This window comes from Marmota flaviventris, chromosome 3 (assembly GCF_047511675.1).
Source record: "Marmota flaviventris isolate mMarFla1 chromosome 3, mMarFla1.hap1, whole genome shotgun sequence".
Classification (NCBI taxonomy): Eukaryota; Metazoa; Chordata; class Mammalia; order Rodentia; family Sciuridae; genus Marmota; species Marmota flaviventris.
This window is the reverse complement of record NC_092500.1, coordinates 157,531,272-157,557,977: the sequence shown is the minus strand read 5'-3', so window position 1 is coordinate 157,557,977 and position 26,706 is coordinate 157,531,272. Positions and strand designations below refer to the sequence as shown.

The 26,706-nt window shown below is 34.9% G+C and overlaps 1 protein-coding gene across 3 annotated transcripts in view; it reads right to left on the bottom strand.

The window, feature by feature from the left end:
- Positions 1-25,050, bottom strand: part of Ddx60 (DExD/H-box helicase 60) — a 100,742-nt gene extending 75,692 nt beyond the window's left edge. For 2 of the 3 annotated variants that reach the window (XM_071610541.1, XM_071610540.1), the window contains exons 1-8: positions 24,844-25,050; positions 18,754-18,864; positions 18,542-18,602; positions 17,910-18,099; positions 16,419-16,760; positions 14,659-14,775; positions 2,994-3,137; positions 807-965 (exon numbers count right to left, since the gene is read on the bottom strand). In XM_071610541.1, the coding sequence (XP_071466642.1) occupies positions 807-965; positions 2,994-3,137; positions 14,659-14,775; positions 16,419-16,760; positions 17,910-18,099; positions 18,542-18,602; positions 18,754-18,772 (1,032 nt within the window). In that variant the 5' untranslated portion in view covers positions 18,773-18,864; positions 24,844-25,050. The remainder of the gene's footprint in view (positions 1-806; positions 966-2,993; positions 3,138-14,658; positions 14,776-16,418; positions 16,761-17,909; positions 18,100-18,541; positions 18,603-18,753; positions 18,865-24,843) is intronic. The other variant, XM_027927010.3, reaches the window with a different exon arrangement.
- Positions 25,051-26,706: the final 1,656 nt, after the last annotated feature.

Genomic DNA, 26,706 nt, shown 5'->3' with positions numbered 1-26,706 from the left:
TGGCTTTGATCCTCAGCACCACATAAAAATAAATAAAATAAAGATATTGTGTCCATCTAAAACTATATATATATATATATATATATATATATATATATATATATATATATATATTATTTATGTATAATAACATACATATGTATATATATATATATATATATATATATATATATATATATATATATAATGCTAACCAGTGATGTGAAAAAATATATATATTTGTATTTATATATAAGGAAAAAATTGTGTGTTTGTGTGCACATGTGTGTGTGGTTCCAATGTAAAAAAACAACAGAAAAATCCATGCATTTGAACTCAAAAAGAATAAACCAAAATATTAACAATTGCCAGCAATGATCTGAGTGGTGGGTCTCTAGGGAAGTTTTCTTTTGCTTTTTCTTTCTATCTTCCTGAAGTCTTTATTTTCTATTTTCCTGAAGCCAGCTATCATCTCTAATGGACCCCAAAGTATTACATTGGTTTCTTCTGTTCCTTTTTAGAGTAGAACGCATGTTCACCAACAATCTCCTACAGTGGATGATATAAAAACCTGATCTTGAAAGATATTTGAAGAAGGAAAGATAGAAAAGACTTTTTACTTTGGATATATATCATGACATTTTGTTATTACTGCCAAATGCAGTTGTTGAAACTATATAAGTGATTGATTTAAGCAATCAAACCTTTAAAGCCCCAAAGGGCCAATACTGTGCACCTATAAATCTGTTTTAAAGATGATTGTGGTTTTTAATCCACCAAACAGGGGGAAACAAAAGAACAATAAACTAATAAAAGAGTATATTTACCATTTTCAAAAAAGGCTGAGCGCCTTTAATCCAATGGGAAGTGATAAATCTGGAACGTGCTCTTTGAGAAAGAGGCAAGTGGAGAAGAAACACCACACTGAGACAATGCAGTTTACACAAATCTTTCGCCTCCTTCAGGGTTAAGCAATGATCTTTCACCTAAATAAAATAGAGATGGTAAACCAGAGAACAGCAGCCTACAAAAAACTGCATCCTAAACATGCAGAACCACAATAGCTAGGAGCCACACTCTTTTGTGCAGGAATTAAAGCATTACTGCATTCTTCACTCTGCATGCCAAGACAGTACTTTCCTTAATGAACTTGACTGCATTTATGCATATTTGAGATAAAGTAAAAAGGAAGTTTCTAGCTTAATAGCTATTGAAGTAAGACATTTTTCAGGATTTTCAGTTAAGCTGGTCTTCACATGAGCTGATCAAGCTATGAAAAAAGTCAAGAACCCACAGGACTCTGTATGGATGGAGCCACATCTTAATTGGTCTAATTGCCCAAAGCATCATAGGTTAAAAGTAATATTGCAAGTTACCAGGGTGAGGACACCACATAGCACCTCAACATGCCCAATGACAACAAGGGTAAGGAAGTGGACACCAAGGGACAATACGTCTTTATTATCCTCAAACGTTTGCATGGTTGAAAGGGAAGCAAGAGTAAGACTCCATCAGGGCACCTCCAGAGGGCCAAATAGGGTCCAATGGTTGGAAGTTCCACAAAGGTCAATTTGACTTACTACTATTTTTTATGAGAATGATTTCAAATAGCATGCTGAATCATGGAGACATGTTTCACTAAGTGCATATTTAAAGAGATATTGAGCCGGGCACTACAGCGCATGCCTGAAATCCCAGCTGCTCAGGATGCTGAGGCAGGAAGATTGCAAGTTCAAAGCCAAGTGCAGCAACTTGGTGAGGCACTAAGCAAATTAGCAAAACCCTGTCTCTAAATAAAAAAAGAAAGGGCTGGGGATGAGGCTCCGGGGTTAAGCGCCTCTGGGTTCAATTCCTGATACTAAAAAAGAGAGAGAGATTGAAAACAAAATAAACACAATGCTGAGGAAAAGATAATGATCGTGGTACACTTCTGAAATTGTGGAAGATAGAGGTAAAACTTCATTTTTTCCTTAACAAGGATTTTTAGTTAAAAACACCCCTGTACTAAGGTTATATCAAAATAGCCAGTGTATATGTGGCTATGTGATGTGTATGCGTATGTGTGTGTGCATAAAAAAGTACATATATGTAGAGATGAATGTTTAGATGTAGAGGAAATCCAGGCTGGACCACAGATTGTTGACCTTACCAGCCATAAATAATTAAAGAACTAGTACCTCTTCAGTTAGAATGACATCAAAACAACACAGGAGGCATGTTCTTTCAGGACTGTGATATTATGGAATTTGCGCAAGACAAGCCTGTATTTAATTCATGTGGCTATTTAACTCCTTTGGCTTGAGGAATGTTATCTGGAATACCTGAAACTCAGTCCGTGTTCCCATATGTGAAATAGGAATAATAATGCCTGCTTTGAAAAGCTGTTGTAAGGATTATTGGCATGATGAATACAGATTCCAAAACATGGCAGCAGAGCAGGATTCCACCATGCGATAACACCCCTTCTTGTTTCCTCCCACTACCTGATTTAGACTAAATATGAACTAGGTAAAACATCTGTACAGTAAAACATTAAATCACAGAGCAACACAGCAGATGTTTCTTTATGGATATAAGTTCTACTGCTGTTCCTCTAGTTGAAGCTTATATAAATAAGGGGAAAACATGAGTAAACATGAGAATCAAATGGAGGAAATGGTGGATGAACATTACAGAACATCAAAGGGGAATGCATTAAAGCTGTCCATGTTCATAGGTAAGAATAATTAATATTGTGCAAATATCCATGCTACACAAAGCAATACATATTCATAGCAATTCCTATCAAAATTCCAACATCATATTTCATTCCTTGTTTTACCAGGAGAGGTAAAACAAGCATACCTTGTGGCTCAGTGGTAGAACGCTTGCCTCGCATGTGTGAGGCTCTGGGTTCGATTCTCAGCACCGCATATAAATAAATAAATTAATTAAATAAAGGTCCATCAACATCTAAAAAATACTAAAAAAAAAAAAAAAAAGAAGAAGAAGCACACCTGTTGGATGTCACTTACCTGACCAGAGGAGGACTTCTTTCTGTTTTCTAAAAAGCAATGATACATTCCTAAAGACAGCGAACATGAAGTAACACAGAGGACACGTCGAATGTCAGATCCTTCGGGCCAGATTTGCTTCAGCAGAGATATAGTCTCACAGGCCTGTCACAGAAGCAAAATGTAACTTGTGATTGCATTTAGATTTCTAAATGAATATGTTTATCCATAAGTGATCTTACTAGGATAAACCATACAGAAAAAAAAAAACAGATAAATAGGACTATAAAACTATAAATGTAAAACTATAATTGTTTCTATTAAAACACTACAAACAAAATTTTAAGTGGGAAAATAATTTCAATGAAATCATTAAAATGCAGATGTAAAGAATGAGGCCCAGCACAGCCCCCCTGACACCTGTAGAGCCCACACTGGGTCTGAGCTGCATCTTTGAACACATCGCCCAATGCCACTGACTGGGCCCCCCAATCCAACCTGACACTCCATCACTGAAAGCAGACGCCTCCATCTTGGGACACCTTCGTTGTTACCTATAGTTGTGGCGAATCCCAGCTTAGAACACCAGCTGGGCAGGTATCCATAGTCCCCAGCTGCTAACCCCGCACAGTGACTGCCCAATACAAAATAACTCTCCAAGACAGGTTTGCAGCCCCTAGAGTACAACCCATAAGACCTCCTGAGAGAAAGGTCCCTGATCAGGAATAGAAAGGGAGTGGGTGAGTGAGATACAGTTTAGAGAATAAATTAGAGACAAGGAACTATGAGGTCTATCGGTGATATAAGGAGATAAGACCAGGTGCCCACATCACACAAGCGGTCCCCAAAGGAGATCCCTGGGATGCAATCTCTTCTCAGGGATCAGCTGGTGCCACACCCCACTTCCAGGTGCTCTGCACCCAAGACCAACCCTCCCAGCCTGGAAACCTTCACATATGTGTTGTGAGATACCAGCTCACAACAGATGACCCCGCCTATTGGATGAAAAGGGAAGCAGGAAACATACTGATCTCCAACTAAAACAATCCTTGTTTCTTCCTTTAAGACTTTTTTTTCCTCCCTCTCTATTCTGCCGCCCTCACATCCCAACATTGGTGAAACCAAGTACTTTGCATGAATTAGGATACTAAGGACTGGGATGTCTGAATAGTATATTACTGTTGTGTTGTATATTCTTTTATTTCCTATTTTTGTACTTTTTGTTTTTCTTAATATTTATCTGTGTTTGTTTGATATACTCTTTTGTCTTCCCACTTACTTGTCTCCCCAAAATCATTTCGTCTCCCTTCCCCTGCTACTAACCATCTTCTTTAGATTCCCTTTTCACACTTTATCGGAAACTATAAACCCTTTTGCAAACCTGCTGTTTAATATTGTAGAAATTAATTGAACTCACCATTTCTGTATATTATAACAAAACTGTAAATGCTTTAATAGAAACAATTTGGTTTAAGGTTTTATATTGCTTGTATTGGTAACATTGTTCTTCCCCTAAAAGAAGAGGTATTGGAATCCGGCAGGAGCACTATAAGCCTAAAGCATAAAAAAAGGGTAATGCTGCAGATCCTCAGTGCTAGAAGGAAAGACACACAAACAACTTGGGAAAAAAAAAAAAAAGAGAAAAAGTGCCCCAAACAAATCAAGATACTACATTATTAGGATCCATGGCCAGCAAAACACAAGAAATGACAAAGTTCAGGATGTACATAATTAAAATGTTCTGTGAATTAAAGGATAATATAAGAGAACAAAAACAGGAAGCAAAATATCATTTTGATAAAGAGTTACATAAGCAAATACAGGAAGCGAAAGATTATTTCAATAAGGAGATGGAGGTTCTGAAAAAAAAAAACAGAAATCCTTGAAATGAAAGAAACAATATACCAAATTAAAAGCTCAATAGAAAGCATCACCAACAGATTAGACCACTTGGAAGACAGGACTTGAAGACAGAATATATAATCTCAAAAAGAATGTAGATCACAGTGAAGATGTTAAGTGGGCAGAACATTCAAGAAATATGACACAAAAAGACAAAATTTAAGAGTTATTGGGATAGAGGAAGACACAGACTTTCAAACCAAACTATTCAATGAAATAATATCAGAATTTTTTCCAAACATGAAGAATGAATTGGAAAACCAAATACAAGAGGCTTACAGGACACCAGATGTACAAAATCACAACAAATCCACACCAAGGCATATTATAATGAAAATGCCTAGCATACAGAATAAGAGAGAAGAAACACATTACATATAGAGGGAAAACAATTAAGATATCTGCAGAATTTTAAACCCAGACCCTGAAAGCTAGAAGATCCTGGAACAACATATACCTAGCTCTGAAAGGAAATGGATGTCAACCAAGAATCTTATATCCAGCAAAATTAAGTTTTAGATTTGATGATGAAATAAAAACTTTCCATGATAAACAAAAGTTAAAAGAATTTATAACTAGACAGCCTGCACTACAGAACATCCTCAGCAAAACATTCCAACAAGAGAAAGTGAAAAACAATGATGAAAATCAGCAGAGGGAGGGATTACACTAAAGGAATAACTAATCAAAGAAGAAACTAAGTCAGTTAAATACCAAAAAATAAACAAGAATGGCTGGAAATAAAAATCAAGTCTCAATAATAACCCTGAATGTTAATGGCCTAAACTCACCAATCAAAAGACATAGACTGGCAGATTGGATTTAAAAAACAATACCCAACAATATGCTGCCTCCAAGAGACTCATACAAAAAGACATCCACAGACTAAAGGCGAAAGATTGGGAAAAAACATACCACTCACTTATACTGCAGAAATAAGCAGGGGTTTCCATCCTCATATCAAATAAAGTAGACTCAAGCCAAAATTTATCAAAAGGGATAAAGAAGGACATTTCATACTGCTCAAGGGAACTATACATCAAAAGACATAACTATTATAAATATATATGCCTCCAAACAATGGAGCATCTACAGTCATCAAAAAAACTCTTGTCAAGTTCAAGAGTCAAATAGACCACAACACAATAATTCTGGGTGACTTTAACACACCTCTTTTACCACTGGATAGATCTTCCAAGCAAAATCCGAACAAAGAACTATAAAACTCAATAAAACAATCAATAACTTAGATTTATCTGAAATATATAGAATATTTCATCTTTCAACAAGCGAATACACTTCTTCTCAGCAGCACATGGATCCTTCTCTAAAATACACCATATATAATGCCACAAAGCAACTCTTAGCAAATACAAAAAAGTAGAGATATTCCCCTACATTCTATCAGGTCATAATGGAATGAAATTAGAAATCAGTGTTAACATAAAAAATAAAAGCTATTCCAACACCTGGAGATTAAATAATATGCCATTGAATGAATGAAAAATGGGTTGCAAAAGACATCAAGGAGGAGATTACAAAAATCTTAGAGGTTAATGAGAACACAGGTACAAGATATCAAAATCTCTGGGACACTATGAAGGATACTAATAGGAAAGTTCTTTGCATGAAGTTCATTCCTTAAAAGAAGAAAAAGTCAACAAATAAATGACCTAACATTACATCTCAAAGCCCTAGAAAAGAAGAACAAATCAACACCAAAAACAGGTGAAGACAGGAAATAATTAAAATTAGAGCTGAAGTCAATGAAATTAAAACAAAAGAAACAATTGAAAAAAAAAGATGACAAAACAAAAGTTTGGTTTTTTGAAAAAAAATAAATAAAATTGATAAACTTTTAACCATGCTAATGAAGAGAAGGAGAGAGAAAACTCAAATTACTAACATCCATCATGAAAAAGGAAATATCATAACAAACACTACAGAAACACAGAAAAAATTAGAAATTATTTTGAAAATTTATACTCCAATAAAATAGAAAATACTGAGGATATCAACAAATTTCTAGCATCACATTATTTGCCAAAACTGAACCTGAATGATATACATGATTTAAACAGATCAGTTTCAAGTAATGAAATAGAAGATGCCATCAGAAGCCTACCAACCAAGAAAAGCCCAGGACTAGATGGATACACAGCTGATTTCTACAAGATTTTTAAAGAAGAACTAATACCAATACTCCTCAAATTATTTCATGAATAGAAAAAGAGGGAACACTTCCAAACTCATTCTATGAGGCCAATATTACCCTGATTCCAAAACTAGGCAAAGACATATTAAAGAAAGAAAACTTCAGACCAATATCTCTAAAGAACATAGAAGCAAAAATTCTCAATAAAATTCTGGTAAATCAAACACAAAAACATATCAAAAAGATAGTGCACCACAATCAAGTGGAGTTTATCCCAGGGATGCAAGTTTGGGTCAACATGTGGAAATCAATAAATGTAATTCATCACGTCAAAAAACTCAGAGATAATGGTAATATGATAATCTCAATAGATGCAGAAAAAAAGCATTTGACAAAACACAGGACCCCTTAATGTTCAAAACACTAGAAAAACTAGAGGTAACAGGTACTTATCTCAACATTATTAAGCTGTCTGTGCTAAGCTCCAGGGCAACATCATTTTAAATGGAGAAAAATTGAAAGCATTCTCTCTAAAAACTGGAACAAGACAGGGATGCCCTCTTTCACCACTTTTATTTAACATAGTTCTTGAAACACTAGCCAGAGCAATTAGATGAAAGAAATTAAAGAGATACAAAAAGGGAAAAAAAGAACACAAATTGGCACTATTTGCTGATGATATGATTCTATACCTAGAAGACCCAAAAAATTCCACCAGAAAACTTCTAGAACTAATAAATGAATTCAGCAAAATAGCAGGACATAAAATCATCACCCATAAATCAAAAGCATTTCTGTATATCAGTGATAAATTACTTGGGAATCAACTTAATGAAAGAAGTGAAAGATCTATATAGTGAACTACAGAGAGAAATTACAGAAGACCTTAGAAGATGAAAAGATCTCCCTTGTTCTTGGACAGACAGAATTAATATTGTCAAACTGACCATACTACCAAAAGCACTATACAGATTTAATGCAATTCCAATCAAAATCCCAATGACATTCCTCATATAAATAGAAAAAGCAGGGCCTGGGGTTGTGACTCAGTGGTACTGTGCTTTCTTTGCATACAGGGGCACTGGGTTCGATCCTCAGCACCATATAAATAAATAAAATAAAGGTAATGTGTCCTACAACTAAAAAATAATTAATAAAAAAAATAAATAGGAAAGGCAGACATGAAATTCATCTGGAAAAATAAGAGACCCAGAATAGTTAAAGCAATCTTTAGCAAGAAGAATAAAGCAGGTGGCTTCATTATATCAGACATTAAACTATACTCCAGAGCTATAGTAACAAAAACAGCATGATATAGGCACCCAAAAAGACTTGTAGACCAATGGTACAGAATAGAGGACACAGAGATAAACCCACAGATATACAGTTATCACACACTAGATAAAGGCACCAAAACATATATTGGAGAAAAGACAGTCTCTTCAACAAATGGTGCTGGAAAACTGGGAATTCATATGCAACAAAATGAAATTACACTCCTATCCCTCACCATGCACAAAACTCAACTCAAGTGGATCAAGGACCTAGAAACTAAACTAGAGACCCTACACCTAATAGAAGAAAAATTAGAACTAAATCTCCATCACATCAGATTAGGCCCCTGAATTCCTTAATAAGACTTCTGTAGCGCAAGAATTAAAATCAAGAATCAATAAATGGGATGGATTCAAACTCAACAGCTTATTCTCAGCAAAAGAAATAATTAGTACAGTAAAGAGAAAGCCTGTAGAATGGGAGCAAATTCTTACCACATCCACATTAGATAGAACACTAAACGCTAGGATATATAAAGAACTCAAAATTTTAACACCAAAAAAGGAAATAACCCAATCAATAAATGGGACAGACATTTCTCAGAAGATGATATACAATCAATCAATAAATATAGAAAAAAAATGTTTAACATCTCTAGCAATTAGATAAATGCAAATCAAAACCACTTTAAGATTTCATCTCACTCCAGTCAGAATGGCAGCTATTAAGAATATAAACAACAGTAAGTGTTGGCGAGGATGTGGGGAAAAGGGCACACTCATACACTGCTGGTGGGACTGCATGAAATTCACTGGAAATGTGGAAATATGCAGCCATTTTGGAAAGGAGTATGGAGATTTCTTTGAAAACTGGGAATGGAACCACCATTTTACCCAGCTACCCCACTCCTTGGTTTATACCCAAAGGACTACTACATACTACAGGGACACAGCCACATCAATGTTTATAACAGCACAATTCACAATAGTTAAACTGTGGAACCAACCCAGATGCTCTTCAGTAGATGAATTCATAAAGAAAATGTGGTATATATACACAATGGAATATTACTCAGCATTAAAAGAGAATAAAATTATGGCATTTGCAAGTAAATGAATGGAGTTGGAGAATATAATGCTAAGTGAAGTTGACTAATACCCCAAAACCAAAGGTTGAATGTCTTCTCTGATATAAGGATGCTGATTCATAATAGGGATGGAGAGGGGAGCGTGGGAGGAATAGATGAACTTTAGACAGGGCAAAGGGAAGGGAGTGGAAGGGAGGAGACATGAGGGTTGGAAAGACGGTGGAATGAGATGGACATTATTACCCTAAGAACATGTATGAAAACACGAATAGTATGAAAACACGAATAGTATGACTCTACTTTGTGTTCAACCAGAGACAGGAAAAATTGTGTTCTATTTGTGTAATATGAATTGAATTGCATTCTGCTGTCATATATAACTAACATAAGAATAATTAAAATAATTTTTTAGAAAGATGTAAAGAGAATCTGTAAATCAATAAGAAAATGTCCAAGCCTTTAATAAGTCTATAATTCTCTAATGAAATATAGATATTATACAAATATAAAAATATTTAGTTTTTTAATAATACAAAAATAATTAGTGTATTTTACTTTCAAGTTAACAAAGTACATTTTAAGGTTAATAGGCAGGAAATCATGTAAGGTATCGTTTCTCTTATACTTTATTAATGAGAGTATGAATAGATACAGGCTTAATGCAAGGGTATTTGGTAATACATATAATTAGCATTAAATTGTTAATACTTTCTGATTGGCTATCCAAGTTCTAGGGATCTAGCCTAATAATCCAAATAATCCAAACTGTGCACCAAGATCTATGCACCAAGATGTTCATCAAAGAGTTATTTGTAAAAATCCAGTTTTCAAATACCTGATGAATGAAAATATCATGAAATCAATATAATGAAAATGGAGTGGAGAACTCTTGCAAAACTCAAAATTCCAACATAAATTAACTGATACAAAATCTGACATAAATTAACTAAGGGAAATGTCATTATCAATACCAAAAAATAACAACCACCATAAAGCACAAGCAATCTAAGTCTATAATCTAAATAAGGTTAACTAAAATAAGTGTTTTATGATATGAAAAATGATCTTGATTCAGCAACTGTCAAATTAGGGACAGAATTGAAAGAGAGAGAAAAATGAACAAATTAAATAGTTTAATTCAGCAAAATAATCTTAGAAAATGTAAAGCTACCCTGAAATAAAGAATGTATTCAACATGCTCAAAGGAGAACAGCCACAATTAAAAATGTAATAAGCAGCACTGATGAAAGTTAAGAAAACAATCAAATGACATAAAGTATGAATTAAAAATTTTTAGAGGAGATTGTGGAAATGACAGATGAAATAATTTCAGACACTAAAAAACAAAACGATTCACAGAGCTATTATTTTCAATGATAATCCAACACAACTCTATCATATGTTTAAGAACCAAATAATTCCAAAGATCTATAAATAATTTCAGACTATTAAAAAAAGGAAAACATTCTTTTTATGATGCATATAAAACACTGACAACATAAAAATAGACAATTACAGAAAAGTATCCCTCAGATATACCAGTGCAAAAATTCTAAACAAAGTATCAGTGAACAGAATCCAATACCACATTAAGAAAGTGATACATCATGACTAAATAGTATTTATACCAGGAATGCCAAGTTGCTTCAATGTAAGGAAATTTATTAATATCACGTAGAGTACTAATAAAGCTAAGAGAAAAAGTTATGATTATATCTGCACTTTCAACACATATTCGTTTATGATAAAAATACTCAAAAATAGAAGCTTAGGGCTAAATTTTTAACATCATAGATCAGATAGATAGATAGATAATCTTAGTCCTGTTTAATGAGAAACACTAAAGACATTTCCACTAAAACCAGGAATAAGACAAAGATGCTCACTATCTCTGCTATTATCCACTATATTCATTAACTAATCCAATCAGACTGAAGAAAGCAATTCGAGGCATAAGAATGGAGAAAGAAAAAACAAAATTATTTCTGTCTTTTCACAGATTATATGATATGGGAAACCCCATAAAATCAATGATAAAAACTAAACAAAAAACAAAATAAAATAATTTCCCACGCATGGTGGCACACATCTGTAATCCCAGTGGCTCAGGAGGCTGACACAGGAGGATCGAGAGTTCAAAGCCAGCCTCAGCAAAAGTAAGGCACTAAGCAACTCAGTGAGACCCTGTCACTAAATAAAATACAAAATAGGCTGGGAATGTGGCTCAGTGGTCGAGTGCTCTTGAATTCAATCCCCAGTACCAAAAAAATAAAAAGTCAAAATAAAGAATTTGATGAAACTTAGAGTAAAATTCACATATAAAAACCAACAGGTTTCATAAGCATAAACAAGAAAAAAAGTAGAGAACATAATGACAGAGAAAATTCCACTTACAATGGCAACAAAAAAGATCACCTACTTAGGAAGAAATTAACAAGAATTATATACAATGTATATGAAGAAATTTTTCAAATTCTGAAAGAGACAAAAGTTGACTTCCAGAAACGTAAATACATTCCTTCTGCTTGCCTGGAACAACTCATCATTATAAAAATGCCAATTCTCTCCCAATTGAATTTATAAATTTAATACCATCCAATAAAAATATCAATAGTTATTTTTTGACATAAACAAGTTGAGAACAAAATTTCGCATGGAGAAATAAACATGCAAGAATAGTTTTGAGACCATTGTAAGAGAAAAACTTACAATGAAAAACTTACATTTAAGTGGAAAACCTAGCCCAATGAGACGTTAAAAATACCACAAAGTCTTTATAATCAAAAGAGCATAGAATGTGCAACTAAATAGTGGAATAGAGTGTAAAGTTCAGTATTATTACAAATACATAAAGAAATTTAGTATACAAACAGGTTTCATCTCAAATAATTTGGAGAAAGACATCTTTTTAACAAAAAGCACAGAGTAGTCATTTGAAAAACTCAAAAATTATATCCACATCTCACACTACACACAAGAATAAACTCCAATGGATCATGAATAAGAATGTGGAAAATATAAATATGAGAAATCTTAGACAACTTTCTCCTTCCTTTGTATAAGGAATTCTATCGATGACTTAAAATCTAAGACAATCTCCCCCAAAAAGATTAATAAAAGTAACATTAAATATTTTTAAGTGCATGACAAATGAAGTCAACTGACGTATCGAGAGAAAATATTCATACGTCTTTTATATGCAAAGAGTTAATATTTGTAACATGTAAAAACAGTTCAGAGTCAAACCCAAAAATGCCTGTAAAAATCAGTTTTCTTATTCCTTCTTCCATTAGGAACTTTGACAATACCTAACTAAACTTTATCTCCACTTATCTTTTCTTTCAGCATGCTATTTCTAGAGTCTAATCTGAAGATAAACCTCCAACAGTACAAAAATACACATGATATGGTTATTCATTAGAGCATAGATTGTAATTTCAAAGTATTAAAAAACAAAGTAAATCCTATTCCTAAGAGAATAACTAAAAAAATATACAGTATGTTCACACCTAGAAGTACTATGCAGCTATATAACATAATGCTGATATGTATAAACTGTTTTAAAATGATTTCCAAAATATTCTATTAAGTGCAAAAAGAGAGGAAAATACTAATTAATACCTATAAGATATTGTAATAGATGGACAAGAAAAATTAACCTAAATAACTTTGAAAAACAGTATATTGACATATTTAAGAGCTACAGATAAAACTATTTATGCAAAAGTTCTTTAATCTGCTTAGGGAATGTTTCCCACAGGATAAAGTTGACAATTCTAAAACTAGTTTATGTGTGTACTAGAATTGAACAAATAAGTACATATATTGCAGACAATGAAAGCTGGATTTCTCACAATTCAAGAAAGAAATTACAGATAAAGGAAGGAATAAAATGAACATATGGAATTGAATTGAAGTGAAAGAAAACAGTATGAACACATGATATTTAATATAGAAAGGTAAGTAGGTAAATACCAAGGTGGAAATTCAGATAATTAAAATATAGACATTTGCACACACAAGGATTAGTATACATACATTTACCAGCGCTGTCTTCTGGGAAGACCTATTAGCAATGATACTTCAGTAGCAATGAACAGAGTTCCCATATCTGGGCTTCTTTTTGCCATTTTCCAATAAAAACAACCAGAACCCATAAGATAAATGATTAATTTCAGGGCTGGGACAGGAAAAATGTAAGACAAGACCAGAACATTTGGGGATTTCAAAAAGTAAGAAAATGTCCCCAAAGATTAGAGTCTTATAGAGGAAGGCAGGTGCCAACCTGGAGGAGCTTCCAATGTTCAAACCTGGAACAATCTGAGCACTAAAATAATTATAATACTGAATTTTAACTTATAAAATAAATACCCATTAGTCTACATTGACATAATTAACCAAATAAACAAACAAATTGCAGAATTAGGACTGCTCTCTTGAAATAGAATTCCAGTTATGGAACATAGCAAAGAGTGAAATAGAAAATCAGCATTAGGCAAAAATATCCAAAATAACTGCACAAAAGTTTCACTGATGGTGGCTAGAATTAGTTAGAAAAAGTGTAAGAAAAAATATAATTTGCATTGTCACAAAGAACATTACTGAAAATATTTATGAACTCTAAAGGGAAAATAATAATTTCTCACCAGGAAAAAGCTCTCAAGGCACCAAGCAACTTAGCCAATATTAAGACACACCAACATCATGAGCTCTGCTATGATGCACTAAGAGCACAGAATTAATTCAGTGACATTCTTGCTAAAAATGCATAACCTCATTCCAAACAGTAAAGGACATCAGGCAAGCCCAAACTGAAGTATATTTTAAACACACCATCAATACTCTTCAAAACTGTCAAGGTCATGAAAGATAAGGAAACTCTGAGAATGATTACAGACTGGAAGGGACCGGGAAGACATAGCAATTAAGTAAATGGGGTATCCTATATACAATTCTAAATCAGAAAAAGTATATTAGTCACAAAAATTAGTGAAACTCAATAAGGTCTGAAACTTAGTTAACAGTACCATCCCAATATTAATTTCCTGGTTTTGATTAATGCACATGGCTACATTAGAAATTAACATCAGGGCAGGGCATGCGCAAGGCCCTGGGTTCAATCCCCAGCACCACAAAAAAAAAAAAAAAAAGAAAGAAAGAAATTAGCATCAGGGAAAGGAGGGGGGGAATTATGAAAAATCTACATATTTTTAAGCTTTTTTATAATTAAAAAATCAGTTCAAATAAAAAATTTAAAGTTTCATTACCTCTTTCATCATCTTTTCCCATTTTAAATTTCCCAAAAGAGGTTCTAAGGCTAAAACTCTGCATTTTTCCAATTGTTTAAGCAGGGTTTTGTAAGTCTTGAAAATGCTTCCTGAATTCTGCAAGACAGAGGAAAGTCAGATAAATTGCCATAAATCAAATATAAAATTATTTTCCAACTACAGAAAATCAGATACTTAAGGTATAATTATGTTATAATATATTTTCAGTAAAAATAGAAACTGTACTAACATAATTGCAGATGGTCAGCAATGTTTTGTAAGCTTGCCAAAGAGTACTATTTTATCTTTCCTAGGAAAATAATGCATTATATTTTTCAATAATTTCATTAAGGTATAAATAAAATAACATAAAACTCATTCATTTTAAATGTCCAATTCAAGGCTTTTAGCAAATTTACCAAATAGTGCAACAGTCATCACAAGCTAATTTTAGAACATTTCCAACACCCCCCAAAAAATCATCATGCGCATTTAATGGAATGTACTTTATTATGACAAAATGTCAAACATAACTACCTATTTAAAACATATATATTGTAATAAAACATGTTGCATTAAATGAATAGCAAATAGCATAACCTCTCCACAGGTACCCATCATCCTCGCAACTGCCATTACTAATATTTCAAGTGCTCCTCAATTGGATTAATAAAATGCATTTTATTGAGTTCCTAATTCTATTTAAGGTGTCCACAATTGATTGATTAAATACCTCTTTAAATTCCAAAAAATTAGGAGATAAATCATTTTACCATGAATAAAATCCTCTAATTAAAAAAGTGTCCTTAAGGAGAGATTGGCCAGAATGTTTGCAGGACACTGTTAAAACAGATTCAGAAATCACTCTAACAGAATACAATGAACTGATTAGCAATACTTCCTCCCTCTCAATATAAAAACAAGTGCCAGGGTTGTTCCTGCTCACAGTAGGCAACCAAAGGTGGAAATAGTTTGATGATAGGAATACTAACTAAAGCAAAATAAACTATTTTAACATTTTATGATAGTCACCTGGGTTTTGACACAATTCTCAAAGAGTGATAAAAAATTAATTGATCAAAAATTATTGTGATCAACTGTAGAATGAACTTCATATTCAGAATTTACTACAAGTAGTGAAAAATAAATAGAAACAAGATTTATTTATAAAGTCACTACACATTTTTTACTCTGAGAATTTCAACGAAGTAACAAACTTATCTCAGTTCCTTTTTTTTTTTCTTATTAGCTCACTCTATTGTGTTCTTATTGAGGTCATCATATTAACTATCATTTTAATAGTATATCTCAGCAATAAAGACAGAACTTTTGCCTCCAATTTAATACAATTTCTACCTTTATTAAACTGGAGTCAGTATGCCTCACAGTAGTTAAGGACATCGGGGCTGGAGTCATACTGTGTCCTTTCAACTCTGTTCTCTTACTCTTTCAATGTTAATAATGAACAGATTACTTATTCAAGTATCTACTTACTCATCTATAAAATATAGATGATACTACCAACTACCTTATGGGACTGTTGAACAAGTTAAATAAAAATCATTCATGAGAAGAGCCAAGCACTATTGAATAACAATATGTATTAATACTATTTATTACTATGATAATGATCATTATTATTAGTTTTCTATACTTCTCTGTTAAGCCCATGATAATTCCCAAGTAGGAAGTGGAAAGAAAATTGAGTCGATTAATTTAGAAATTTTTAATATAAATGTTGCTTTTTTGATATAAATTACCTTCCTAAAAAACACCTGATTCCTATAGTTGCTTGGCATAAGGTAGCCATAAAGTCGGAGAATATCAGATGACTGGCCTGAGAAAAGCACGACGTTGACCTCCATGGACCAGGACTGAATGATGAGAAGGTTGAAAAGATCTGTTTGCAGATGGTTCAGGCCTTCATCTGCGACTACCAGAAAATATGGGCAATTCTCTTCCAAGAAAATTTTCCACTCATTTGATAAGCATCCAGAAATGTTAGTGCAAACATTGACGGTGGTATTTTTCTGAAGATGAAGAATTAAAGCGGTCCTCAAAGAAAGAAGTTCAGGGAAGTTGAAATATGCGTACTCAGCATCCTGTGGAGAAGGTGATGAAGTACATTATTTTAAAATGATCATGTAGTGTTTTTCTACTTTTGTTGGTGAAGACATACCATTAATGACATTACAGGAATCAAATCCAACTGTTTTGTTCTGTCATATAATCTTGAAAATAAACCCTAAAACTTTGACTGCCCTTCATATCAATATGCCATAAATTACAATTCAGATTTAAAAAATGCTTCCCCTGCAAAGCAAAACAATAATACTCAGGGTTTACTCAGGGTTTACCTCAGTCTTTCTTTGCATTATCTAAATCTTTCCCTCTCCAATCTCAATGCAAAAGAGACAAGAGAAATTATATAAAAAGCAGTGATAGATAGAAATTATCTGGAATGGAGAACTGAGATGGATCACATTGCTCTAGAGGACTGTTTTAACCCATTATGACCTCCCTTAGGGAGCAAAAGTTCCTCTCAAAAGACCAAAATTTGCATAGCCAAATAAATTGTATACATTAATCCAGAACCCTAGCTCTTCATTCAAAATATTGCTAGTAGGCAACCAGCAATGTTCAAAAATATAACAACAATGTGGGTTGTGAAATGACTGAACAGACTCACACCAAACTCCTTGGGTAGTTAGCTTTCCTTTAGGAAAAGAATGAGGAAGGGGTGATATGGTTATACATTCAAAATTGTAAAATTTTTATTAATTATATTTTAATCAGAAAAAGATCACTAAATAAGGTTCTCTCAAACGTACTTACTATAGAGCAAACAATAACCAAGAACAGTTGGTGGGTTTTGCTGGGCAAAAACACATATTATTTTGTGCTCAAATAAACTTACTGCTGAGTTTTGAAGACAGAAATAGTTCTCAGAACTGGCGAATTACAACCCAGAGATCAGATGGACTACTGATGAGGAGATTTCTCATCTACCTTCATGAATGTGTGTGTCCTTACAATAAAGTTCCATAATTGAAAATAAAAAATATAAGGTTAAGTGTTGTGATTTGAGAATATTAAGACTGTGGCTAATATTTTTTTTCTTTTCTCCCCTTAAATATTCTAAACTTTTAAAAATACATTTACTTGGTTATAAAAGAAAAAAGTACAAAATAATTTAAAAAATTTTGGATTGGAAACTCAAATCATAGAAAAGAACTCAATTGTCAAATTACCTTGAAGAAAACTATGGAAAATTGCCCTCCTTTACTATTAAGATCCATGAGATAGCGTTCCACCAGGTAGACAAAATGGAGATTCTGTCCTGGCTTTAATGATTTCTCAAATATACATGTGATAAGTAATGAATCTCCATCAATCAGAAAAAATTCAGATTCAACAAAATCATTGAATAAACTGGAATAGCTAAAATGAAAAAAAAACAACACAGAATTAAAACAGAAATCACATATAAATTAAATAATGACTCAAAACTGGGTGGCATTATTATTGAATATTCATAACTGAATTAGCTGAATATGTGTAGTTATATAGCTGTCTATTGATGTATTATAATGCATCTACATTACATACATATGTACATATGTATATATTGAGATACATATAGATAGATAGGTCAGAATAAGCTGAATACAGCTGGGGTTGTGGCTCAGTGGTAGAATGCTCACCTAGCATACATGAGGCACTGGGTTCGATCCTCAGCACCATATAAATGTAAAATAAAGATATTGTGTCCACTTAAAAAAACTAAAAACTAAATATTTTTTTAAAGAATAAGGCCAAATAGATGTATAAGAAGCAGGGAATATATGATTCCACAGCTCTATATAATTACAAAAATACTCACTCAGCTTCTGGCATTTGTTGCAAAATGAACTGTGATATTATCTCTGAGAACACAGTGTCATCTATAAAGACAAAGAGAGTGGATTATTTTCAGTCCAACCTTTTTAAGTCGGTTTTTGAGAAATTAGAAACTGTGATACAGTTACTTTAATTCCATTAAATCTGCATAGCTTATATTTTATAATTCTATAAATATTTTAAGTTAAAAATTACCCATTCTGATTGCTGCCATGTCTCCAATCTGAACTGGCAAATATTAAATATATACCAAATGCTCTTTCCTCTTGTCCCTTTAAAAGGTAATTATTAATGAAAATGGCGGACCTGCAAAGAAAGAAGAAAAATAAGAACATTTTTATTCTATCAACAAATAGGTTCTGAATGACTATTATGTGTCAGGCAAAATACTAGTCGATGGAAATACCAGAATGAACCAAGTCAATGTGCAGTTAGTTCTCCAGGAGCTTAAAAACTATCAGGAAAGATAGTTATTAATCACATAATCTTATAAACGATGGAAAAAATCTCAAAAGTAACAAAGAGGTCCGAGCAAGCTTCCCTAAAGAAGTAATGCTGAAGATGGTTTGCAAAGGATTAAACAAGAACTAACTGAACAAAGAAGGAGAACGTAGCATTCCAAGCAGAGGGAGCACCAAAACACCACGTGTAAAAACTCTGTAGTATGAAGGTACACAGACAGAACTGCTCTTGGAGTTGCCAATGGAAATGGAGTGGGGAAGGTGAAGAAGGGCCCGCTGGGCTAGACAGATCTGGACATATAGAAGGGCATGCAGGGCCTTCGAGGGCATATACAGGATTTTCTCTCCATCCTAGAATATAAGTTTAGCCACTGATATATTTTAAGCAGGTGGCATTCTAATGACTGCATTTTGCAAAGATGACTTTGGTGACAGTACAGGGAATAGATAAGAAGAGTGTAACATTCTTGTTAGTAGAGAAGAGAGAAAGCTACTCTTCAGGACAATAATGATGATAGTTTCACGTAATCGTAGTTTGATGGGGGTTTGTGTTAGTAAAGCTGGAAAGATGTGGATTTCTTCGAAGGTAATTTAGAAGGTGAGTTTGACATAATTTAGTAATGGATGAAGAAGAGAGGAAAAGGGGACCATCAAGGATGAATCAGGATTCTAGCTCATGCAATGAAATGGATGATAGGTCATTTCCTCATCTGGAAACCCTGTAATGAAACCTTGTAACCTTAAAGCAACAATTATGAGTTAATTTGTGGACAACCTGATATTGCAGACTTTCAAGACTTACCAGAGGCCATGTCATGTAAGTAATTAAATATATAGGTCTAGAAGTCAAATTTCAAGGTCTGAGCTAGATCTGAATAATTGAGTCATGAATGGTAAGGGAGCCACTGGCATAGATTAGTTTGCTTGAACAGCAGGAGATATCCTCATGGAACAAGAGAAGGAAGCAAAAATCTAATTTTGAGGATTACTAATATTTAATAATCAGCAGAAGAGAGGTGGAAGAGTCTGAAAAGATAACATAAAGAACTACGAAAGAGGCAGAAGAAAATGCACTTACCCATCTTGTCATGGAAACAAAATAGGCATGTGCCAAACAGTGTGTTAAGGCTGTTAACATTAAATATAGAGAGATGATTGACAGATGAATGTGTAGATGTAGATTTCTTTTTCACAACATGAAGGAAGAAGAACATACAGTCGTGATGCACTCTGATAAACTAAAATAATATTAAAAAATCAAAAAGAAAGAAGGTATAGGACTTTAAAATTGAAACAGTTTGAAGAAAAAAGAAAATTTTTTTCTTTTGTGGGCTGGGACATTGAGGAAACACTTAATGGAAACAGGAATATAAACACTGTCGCCTGATCACCCAGTTACCATCTTTTTCAGTGAGTGATAGATTATCTACTCTTTGCCAGGCATTGTACTCGCTGCAACACAGGCAAGTGGGTATGGAGAGTGGTCCTCACACCCTGGTGGGGATTAAGGAGAATGAAATCAAACAATGCAGTATGATGGACAGATGAAGAATTTTATGGAAGCAAAGATGTTGCAGATAGCAAATCATCACCGGTCTAATACACAGAAATGTGGAGCTGCATGACAAGATTGAGACTCTGCAGGTCACTCTACAAGGCAAAGCACCAACTGGAGGTGAGGCTGGAAAGGCAGGCACAGATCAGACTATTAAGGGTCCTGTGCCCAGGCAAGGACTTCAGACATTTTCCTGAAAACTTGCTAACTTCACATAGCTGTGCTGTCTTCCTTCAATTCTCCAAGTCTTAGGCAGCTCAAAAGGAAAAAGACAAGTCAGTCAGACCTGAACAAGCAAAAGAAAATTAACTCTGAGGATGTCACAGAAGAAAAGAGAGCATCAGAAGGGATAGTGTCTGATTCTGCAAGATGTAATAAGCTAATTTATAAGTTTCCAGACATTCACAGCATCCTTAGTGGCTCCAGAACTTTTTTTTAATGGAACTGCTAGGACAAAATAATGACCTAATTGTTTTATATATTAAATAGTTCACCCCCAACAAACTGAGTATTTTTGTCCTGACAACTCAGAAAATATTTGAAGAAATAACCCACATAAATTGAAAAGACCAGCATAGTTTTCTATAAAAATAATCATAATTTCTAATGAGATGTGGGTATCTTCTGGACACAGCACTATTTTTTAACAGTAACCATGGTGGCAGAATAAAACTCTCTTTACTTTGACAATTAAGGGATTCCAAGGGATTCCACAGCCTGCCTGCCTACACTCCTCTCACATACCCTACCAGAAAGCTTCTGTATTAAACTCTATACTAAACACATACATGCCTTAACATTTGTATAGAATTCATGGTTCTTATCCACACTTCTCCCTCATTTCAGGAAGAGGCATACTATAGAAAAATAGCTGAATGAACACACACACACACACACACACACACACACACACGAATCCCCAAACACCGGAGGCAAAAAGAAAATAAGAAATCAGATGACTAATGTGATTAAGAAACAGAATAGAGCTTTGAAAATTTCTAAGTAGTATTGTCAAAGAATCAAAAAATATATTATCAAATAAAATATTATCACAAAGAGAAACAGAGCAAGTGTTTATAAAAATTAAAAACATAATTTCAAAAAAAATTAATGTTCAGAACAATAAAATGAACCTGCTGGAATCTCAAGTTAGTGATCGGGGGATTAAAGTCCAGGAAGTTTCTTAGAGGAGAGAAATAAAAGACAAAAAGATATAAAAATAATTGAAAAAATACTAAGGAATACAGATGACAGATGAAAAAGTTCTAAGGGCATAGAATGGTAATTCCAGAAAAAAAGACAAAGGAAAAAAAAGGATTCTAAAACAGGTGGACAGAAAAATTAATCAATATTTGCAAAGCAATATAATATTATTAGACTGTAATGAAATAAAAAAAGGCATTTAGGTTGAAAAGTTCCTCCAAGTGTTGAGCAGAAATAATGATAAAAAAGAAAACTACACTTTAGATTCACAGAGCTCTAAAAATAGAGAAACAGAGAGCTGAGAAGAAATGGATTCTAAAACATAGGTGAAGTGAATAAACTCATGAATCCTATTGACAGATGACCTGAGTTTTAATCGTAGTTCTCAAGCACACTCTATAGTTCTATTATTTAGACTAGTTATTTATTTTCTTTTGCATTTAATCATCTGTAAAATGACAATAATATTATTTCCCTCTGATTGTTTTCAAGTTATTTAAATGTATGAACTAATGTATTCAAATGGCTTACCATAAGTGCCTGACATACAGTTAGAACAAATTAAAATAAGCAATATGCTGGATATTTTGATAAAAGAAAACAATGTTTTCAAATTTCTAATGGGGGAATAATTTGAAGCTAGAATTCTTCATCCAAATCGTGATTCAATTCATTGAAAAGGCAAAATGACATTAACTAGACTTTAAGTCAGAAGTTTCACCAACCATATATCTTAATGATAATTTTATGTAAAGGAAGTACAGAAAATGGGGAGGGACATGAGGATAATCAAGAAACAGTAAAACAAAAATTAATTAAGCTATAAAGCAAAGGGAGTCCACAATACTTTGAATTCAGTCTATTTCAATTGTCATGGTCTATTTCAAATAGTAGTCTCAATAATCAAGAACTACATTTCCTAGCCAGATATATAGACTGTTTTGACAGGGAATAATGTGTTCATAAACATAATTTTGTAACTGTCTCTTTATTGGTTTTCCACTTATGACTCAACATAGAAACAAATTGCAAGAATTGGATTCACAGTACAAAGTCTGGAAAACATAATAAACCTTTATAATATAATAATAATAATAATAATAATAATAATAATAATAATAAAATGAATCAGAGGTCTAGGAAAAAGAAGAATAGATGAATGCATGCTAAGTTCCTCATCTTTCACAACAGGAAGTCCAGAGATAGAAATTAAGGCTAATATGTGAAAAAAAAATGACTTCTAGAATCAAGAAGTTCTGCCTTTCTTATAAGTACTGTATCATTGGATTACTAAGCAGTAGCACAGGGAGAGGTAATCCAGCTAATAAACAGAAGAGGAACTGTAGAATCTCACCATTTTACAGCTTCTAGTGCAGTAACAGGTCTTAGTATTTTTAGGTGAAAGTAGGACAAAAATAAAAGTGTCTTCAACATCCCTGAAAAACTCTGGCCCAATACCCCCACCCCAATCAAACCTGAATCTGATCAAGTCTATAGCAGTGACTACGAATTTACAAGACATTTAGAGGACAGAGAACCATGTTAAGTGACATCAAAAAGACTGGGGAAATCTCTACAGGACACACATCCAAACAAATAAATTATAAGGAAATTAAAGAAACGTTAAAAGTATATCATCTAATTACAGTATTGTCAGAATCGTATTCGCATTCTGATTCAAAAAAATCTTACAAAGGAAGCGGAAAAGAGGAAGAAATGGGAGTGGAAGGCAAGAGAATGGAAGAAGAAGGGAAGAGTAGGAAACCGTGGGTCATGTATTAGAGCAAAATGGTGAAGTGGCTGATAGAAACCCCGCCCCGGGAAGCTGATCTGAGGTGGCTGGCAGAAAGTGTAGATGGTCTCCAGGGGTCCACGGCCTTAGCATACAAGCCTTGTATAATCTCCTCCCCTGGAGAGTGGCAGGCCTGTGAACTTAATGGAACAGCCTCTCCCATGACTAGGTTACATTATGTAATAGACCCTTTGGTGGCAGACAAGGGAGAAAGTGTCTTGCAGGCTTGGAAGGCATAGCCACTTGGTGAGGGCCAAGTGGCAGGGACCTGAGTGAGGGTGGGAGCTAAAGGTTCAGAGTAAGCCCAACCAACCGCCAGCAAGGAAACAACAAAATTATGTTAATAATCCAGGGCCTGGGAGGAGAGGACAGCCCTTGAGTTCCCCTTGAGTGAGATACTGGGCAAGAGGACTCCATTAACCTTTGCCTGGACTTCAGATCCACAGAAACAATTAATTCTTATTGTTTTAAGGCACTAAATGTGGTAATTCATTATGCAACAATAGAAAAGTAATGCGTGCCTCTTGGCTCCTAAAGGGATTGAACCTGGGGTGCCTTATCACTAAAGTACATCCCCAGTCCTTCCTTTTTTTTTTTTTTTTTTTTTTAACATAGGGTTTCACTAAATTGCCCAGGAGGACCTCAAACATGGCGATCCTCTTGCCTGCCTCAGCCAACAGAGATGCTGGGACCATGCCCAGCAGTACACAATACCTTTAACCCTTAAGAGGTAAGCCATAAATTGTCTCAAGCCACTGAAATTTAAGGGTGCATAGGCATCATTTAGGATACCTTATTAAAGTGCAGGTTGAGATTCTGAAAGCCTGGAGCAGGCCCTGGGTTCTGCGTGGAGGAAACATACTTGTTGCTGTCAATACCCAAGGTCATCACATTGGACTTCCCTTAGTTGTACCTCAAGAGCCCAGATTCCCCTTGAAGAGGGCCCCTCAAATGCCTGTACTCGCTTCCTTCTCCAAACCTCCGCGCTCACCTCTCCAAACCTCCGCGCTCACCTCCACTATCCCAACCCTTCCCTCTGCCTCTCCCCATGCCCGGCCTCTGGGACCCAGCAGTCAGTGCAATGCAGCCTCTGCAAGTCCAGCGGGTGTCCTACTTCTGCAACTCCGGAGCCACTATCCCGACCAATCCATTCAGAAGTGGAAGAGACCTCGACCCTCCGCGGAACAGCTTGGCTCCAGCCCTTCCCTGGGGACATCCTTCACTTTGACACTCCCCATCTCCTAGCTGGCGCTGAAGCACCTCTCTCTCCTCACCTCCGACAGGGATCCCCGGACCCCAGACTCGGGACCCGAATCCCAGGTCCTGAACATGTAGCGTCCACAGAGCAACTGAACTGCACGCAGCCTAACCGAGGGAAAGTGGAGGAGAGAGGACCTGGCGCCGAGCTCCAGTGGAAACTTCAGGACCTGGCGCCGCTGAACCTCTAAGTCCCGACTGGGCGCACCTCTGCACTGCAGCCTGTCTTTATTCCTAGGGCATAGGTTTCAGTTTCCTTTCTCCTCTCAGCCTCACTTAGTTTCAGTTTCCTTTCCTCAAGAACTGGCTGATGCTGATTTGGAAAATATGGCTTTTAACATCGTTCTCTTCCATCTGAATTTTAAGATAGAAAAAAGCAAAGGTAATATTAAAGGACATTGGAATTGGGGCATAAATATAGAGGAAACTGAAGCAGAGAAATCTGGGGACATCTCAATGCGACAAAATCAAAAAGGTGGTTGACTTAGACTATAACATGGTGGAATCTGAAATGCCAGGCGAGATATGGGGAATGTCTGGTCCCCAAACTGATGATTACTGTTCTATGTGAATTTGGAATTATTGTTGAAACCTCCGTTGCAAGCATCAACAGGTAAAAATAAATAGATAGATAGATAGATATCAGCCTGGATGCTACTTTCATCTACTTATTTCAACAATAGGAACCTCCTTTCTTTTTAGTGACCTGATGTGCTTCATTTCATGAATGCTGTAAATATGCAAATATACTGGAATTTTAGGAAGGGTTTAGGGGCCAGGAAGCAGTGGACTTGGGTAATCCTGGTGACCATGGGAAGTCACAGGCTGCTTTTTCCTTAAAGGCCTAGCCACTGGCTCTACTGCACAGGGAAAACAGGACAGAGAGAACAAGGGGTGATATATTTTTAAGTCATAAATCAAAGAGTCAAACTGTTCAAGAAAAAGGGAAGGACAGTGAGTGTTGGGAGCAAGCTATGTCATCAGATTAAACACATTTGAGTCTTTTCACAATGTCAGAATTTTTTTAATAACAATATATTCACAGGCTGCACCACTTTGGCAGTAGCAGTTCACAATATCCTTGTGGGTCACCTGATAATCAAGGTGGGCAAACATAAGTTCTTTTATTTCAATCTTAATTTTTAATATCTGTAACACTCAAGTCACTCATCTCACTTTTCACAATTGTGTGTGTGTGTGTGTGTGTGTCCCCACGCGTGCTATAGAAAGGCTAATAAAGGGTTAAGGCAGTGACAGGGTTTTAAAAGATCCAACTGACAGTAAAGGCAGAGGACAACAGGTAACAAATGCAAAGAGTCCCTACAGGTGGTCAGATAAGATTACAAACCAGCCAAAGTACAGGTTCAGGGCACAGAGCTGTTAACGCTCAGGAACTTACCCTAGGCCTTGGTCCAGACTGAGGGCAGTTTCAGCATCAGCCTGGAGTTTCAACTTTGAGGTGTCAGCTTGGAGCCAGCTGTGCTTGGTCCACAGATAAGAGAAACCGAGCCTGTGCTAAAGCCCAAGGATAGATTCAGAGGTCTGTTGTTGTGGTGATTTTCTTGAGCAAGGCTTATAAGGAATGACCAGGTGATGGGGTCAGTGTGCCCCCCAGGTTCAGTCTTGGGGTGCTCCTTCTTTTTGGGTCTTTGGTGAGAGGGTTGCTTCATTTAATGGTCTGGTGTATTCAACTAGCTCATGGGCCCACTTTTCAAATCACAGGGATGCATACGCTCACTGGTTGCCATTTTTATTAGCATAATTTAATATCAGTTTGTGCCTTATGATTGTGCTAGGCAGATAATGACTGTTTACTTGTACAAACAAGCAATAGAGTCTTTCTACCTCAGTACATAAAGTGAAAACGAAGCAGCTTATGG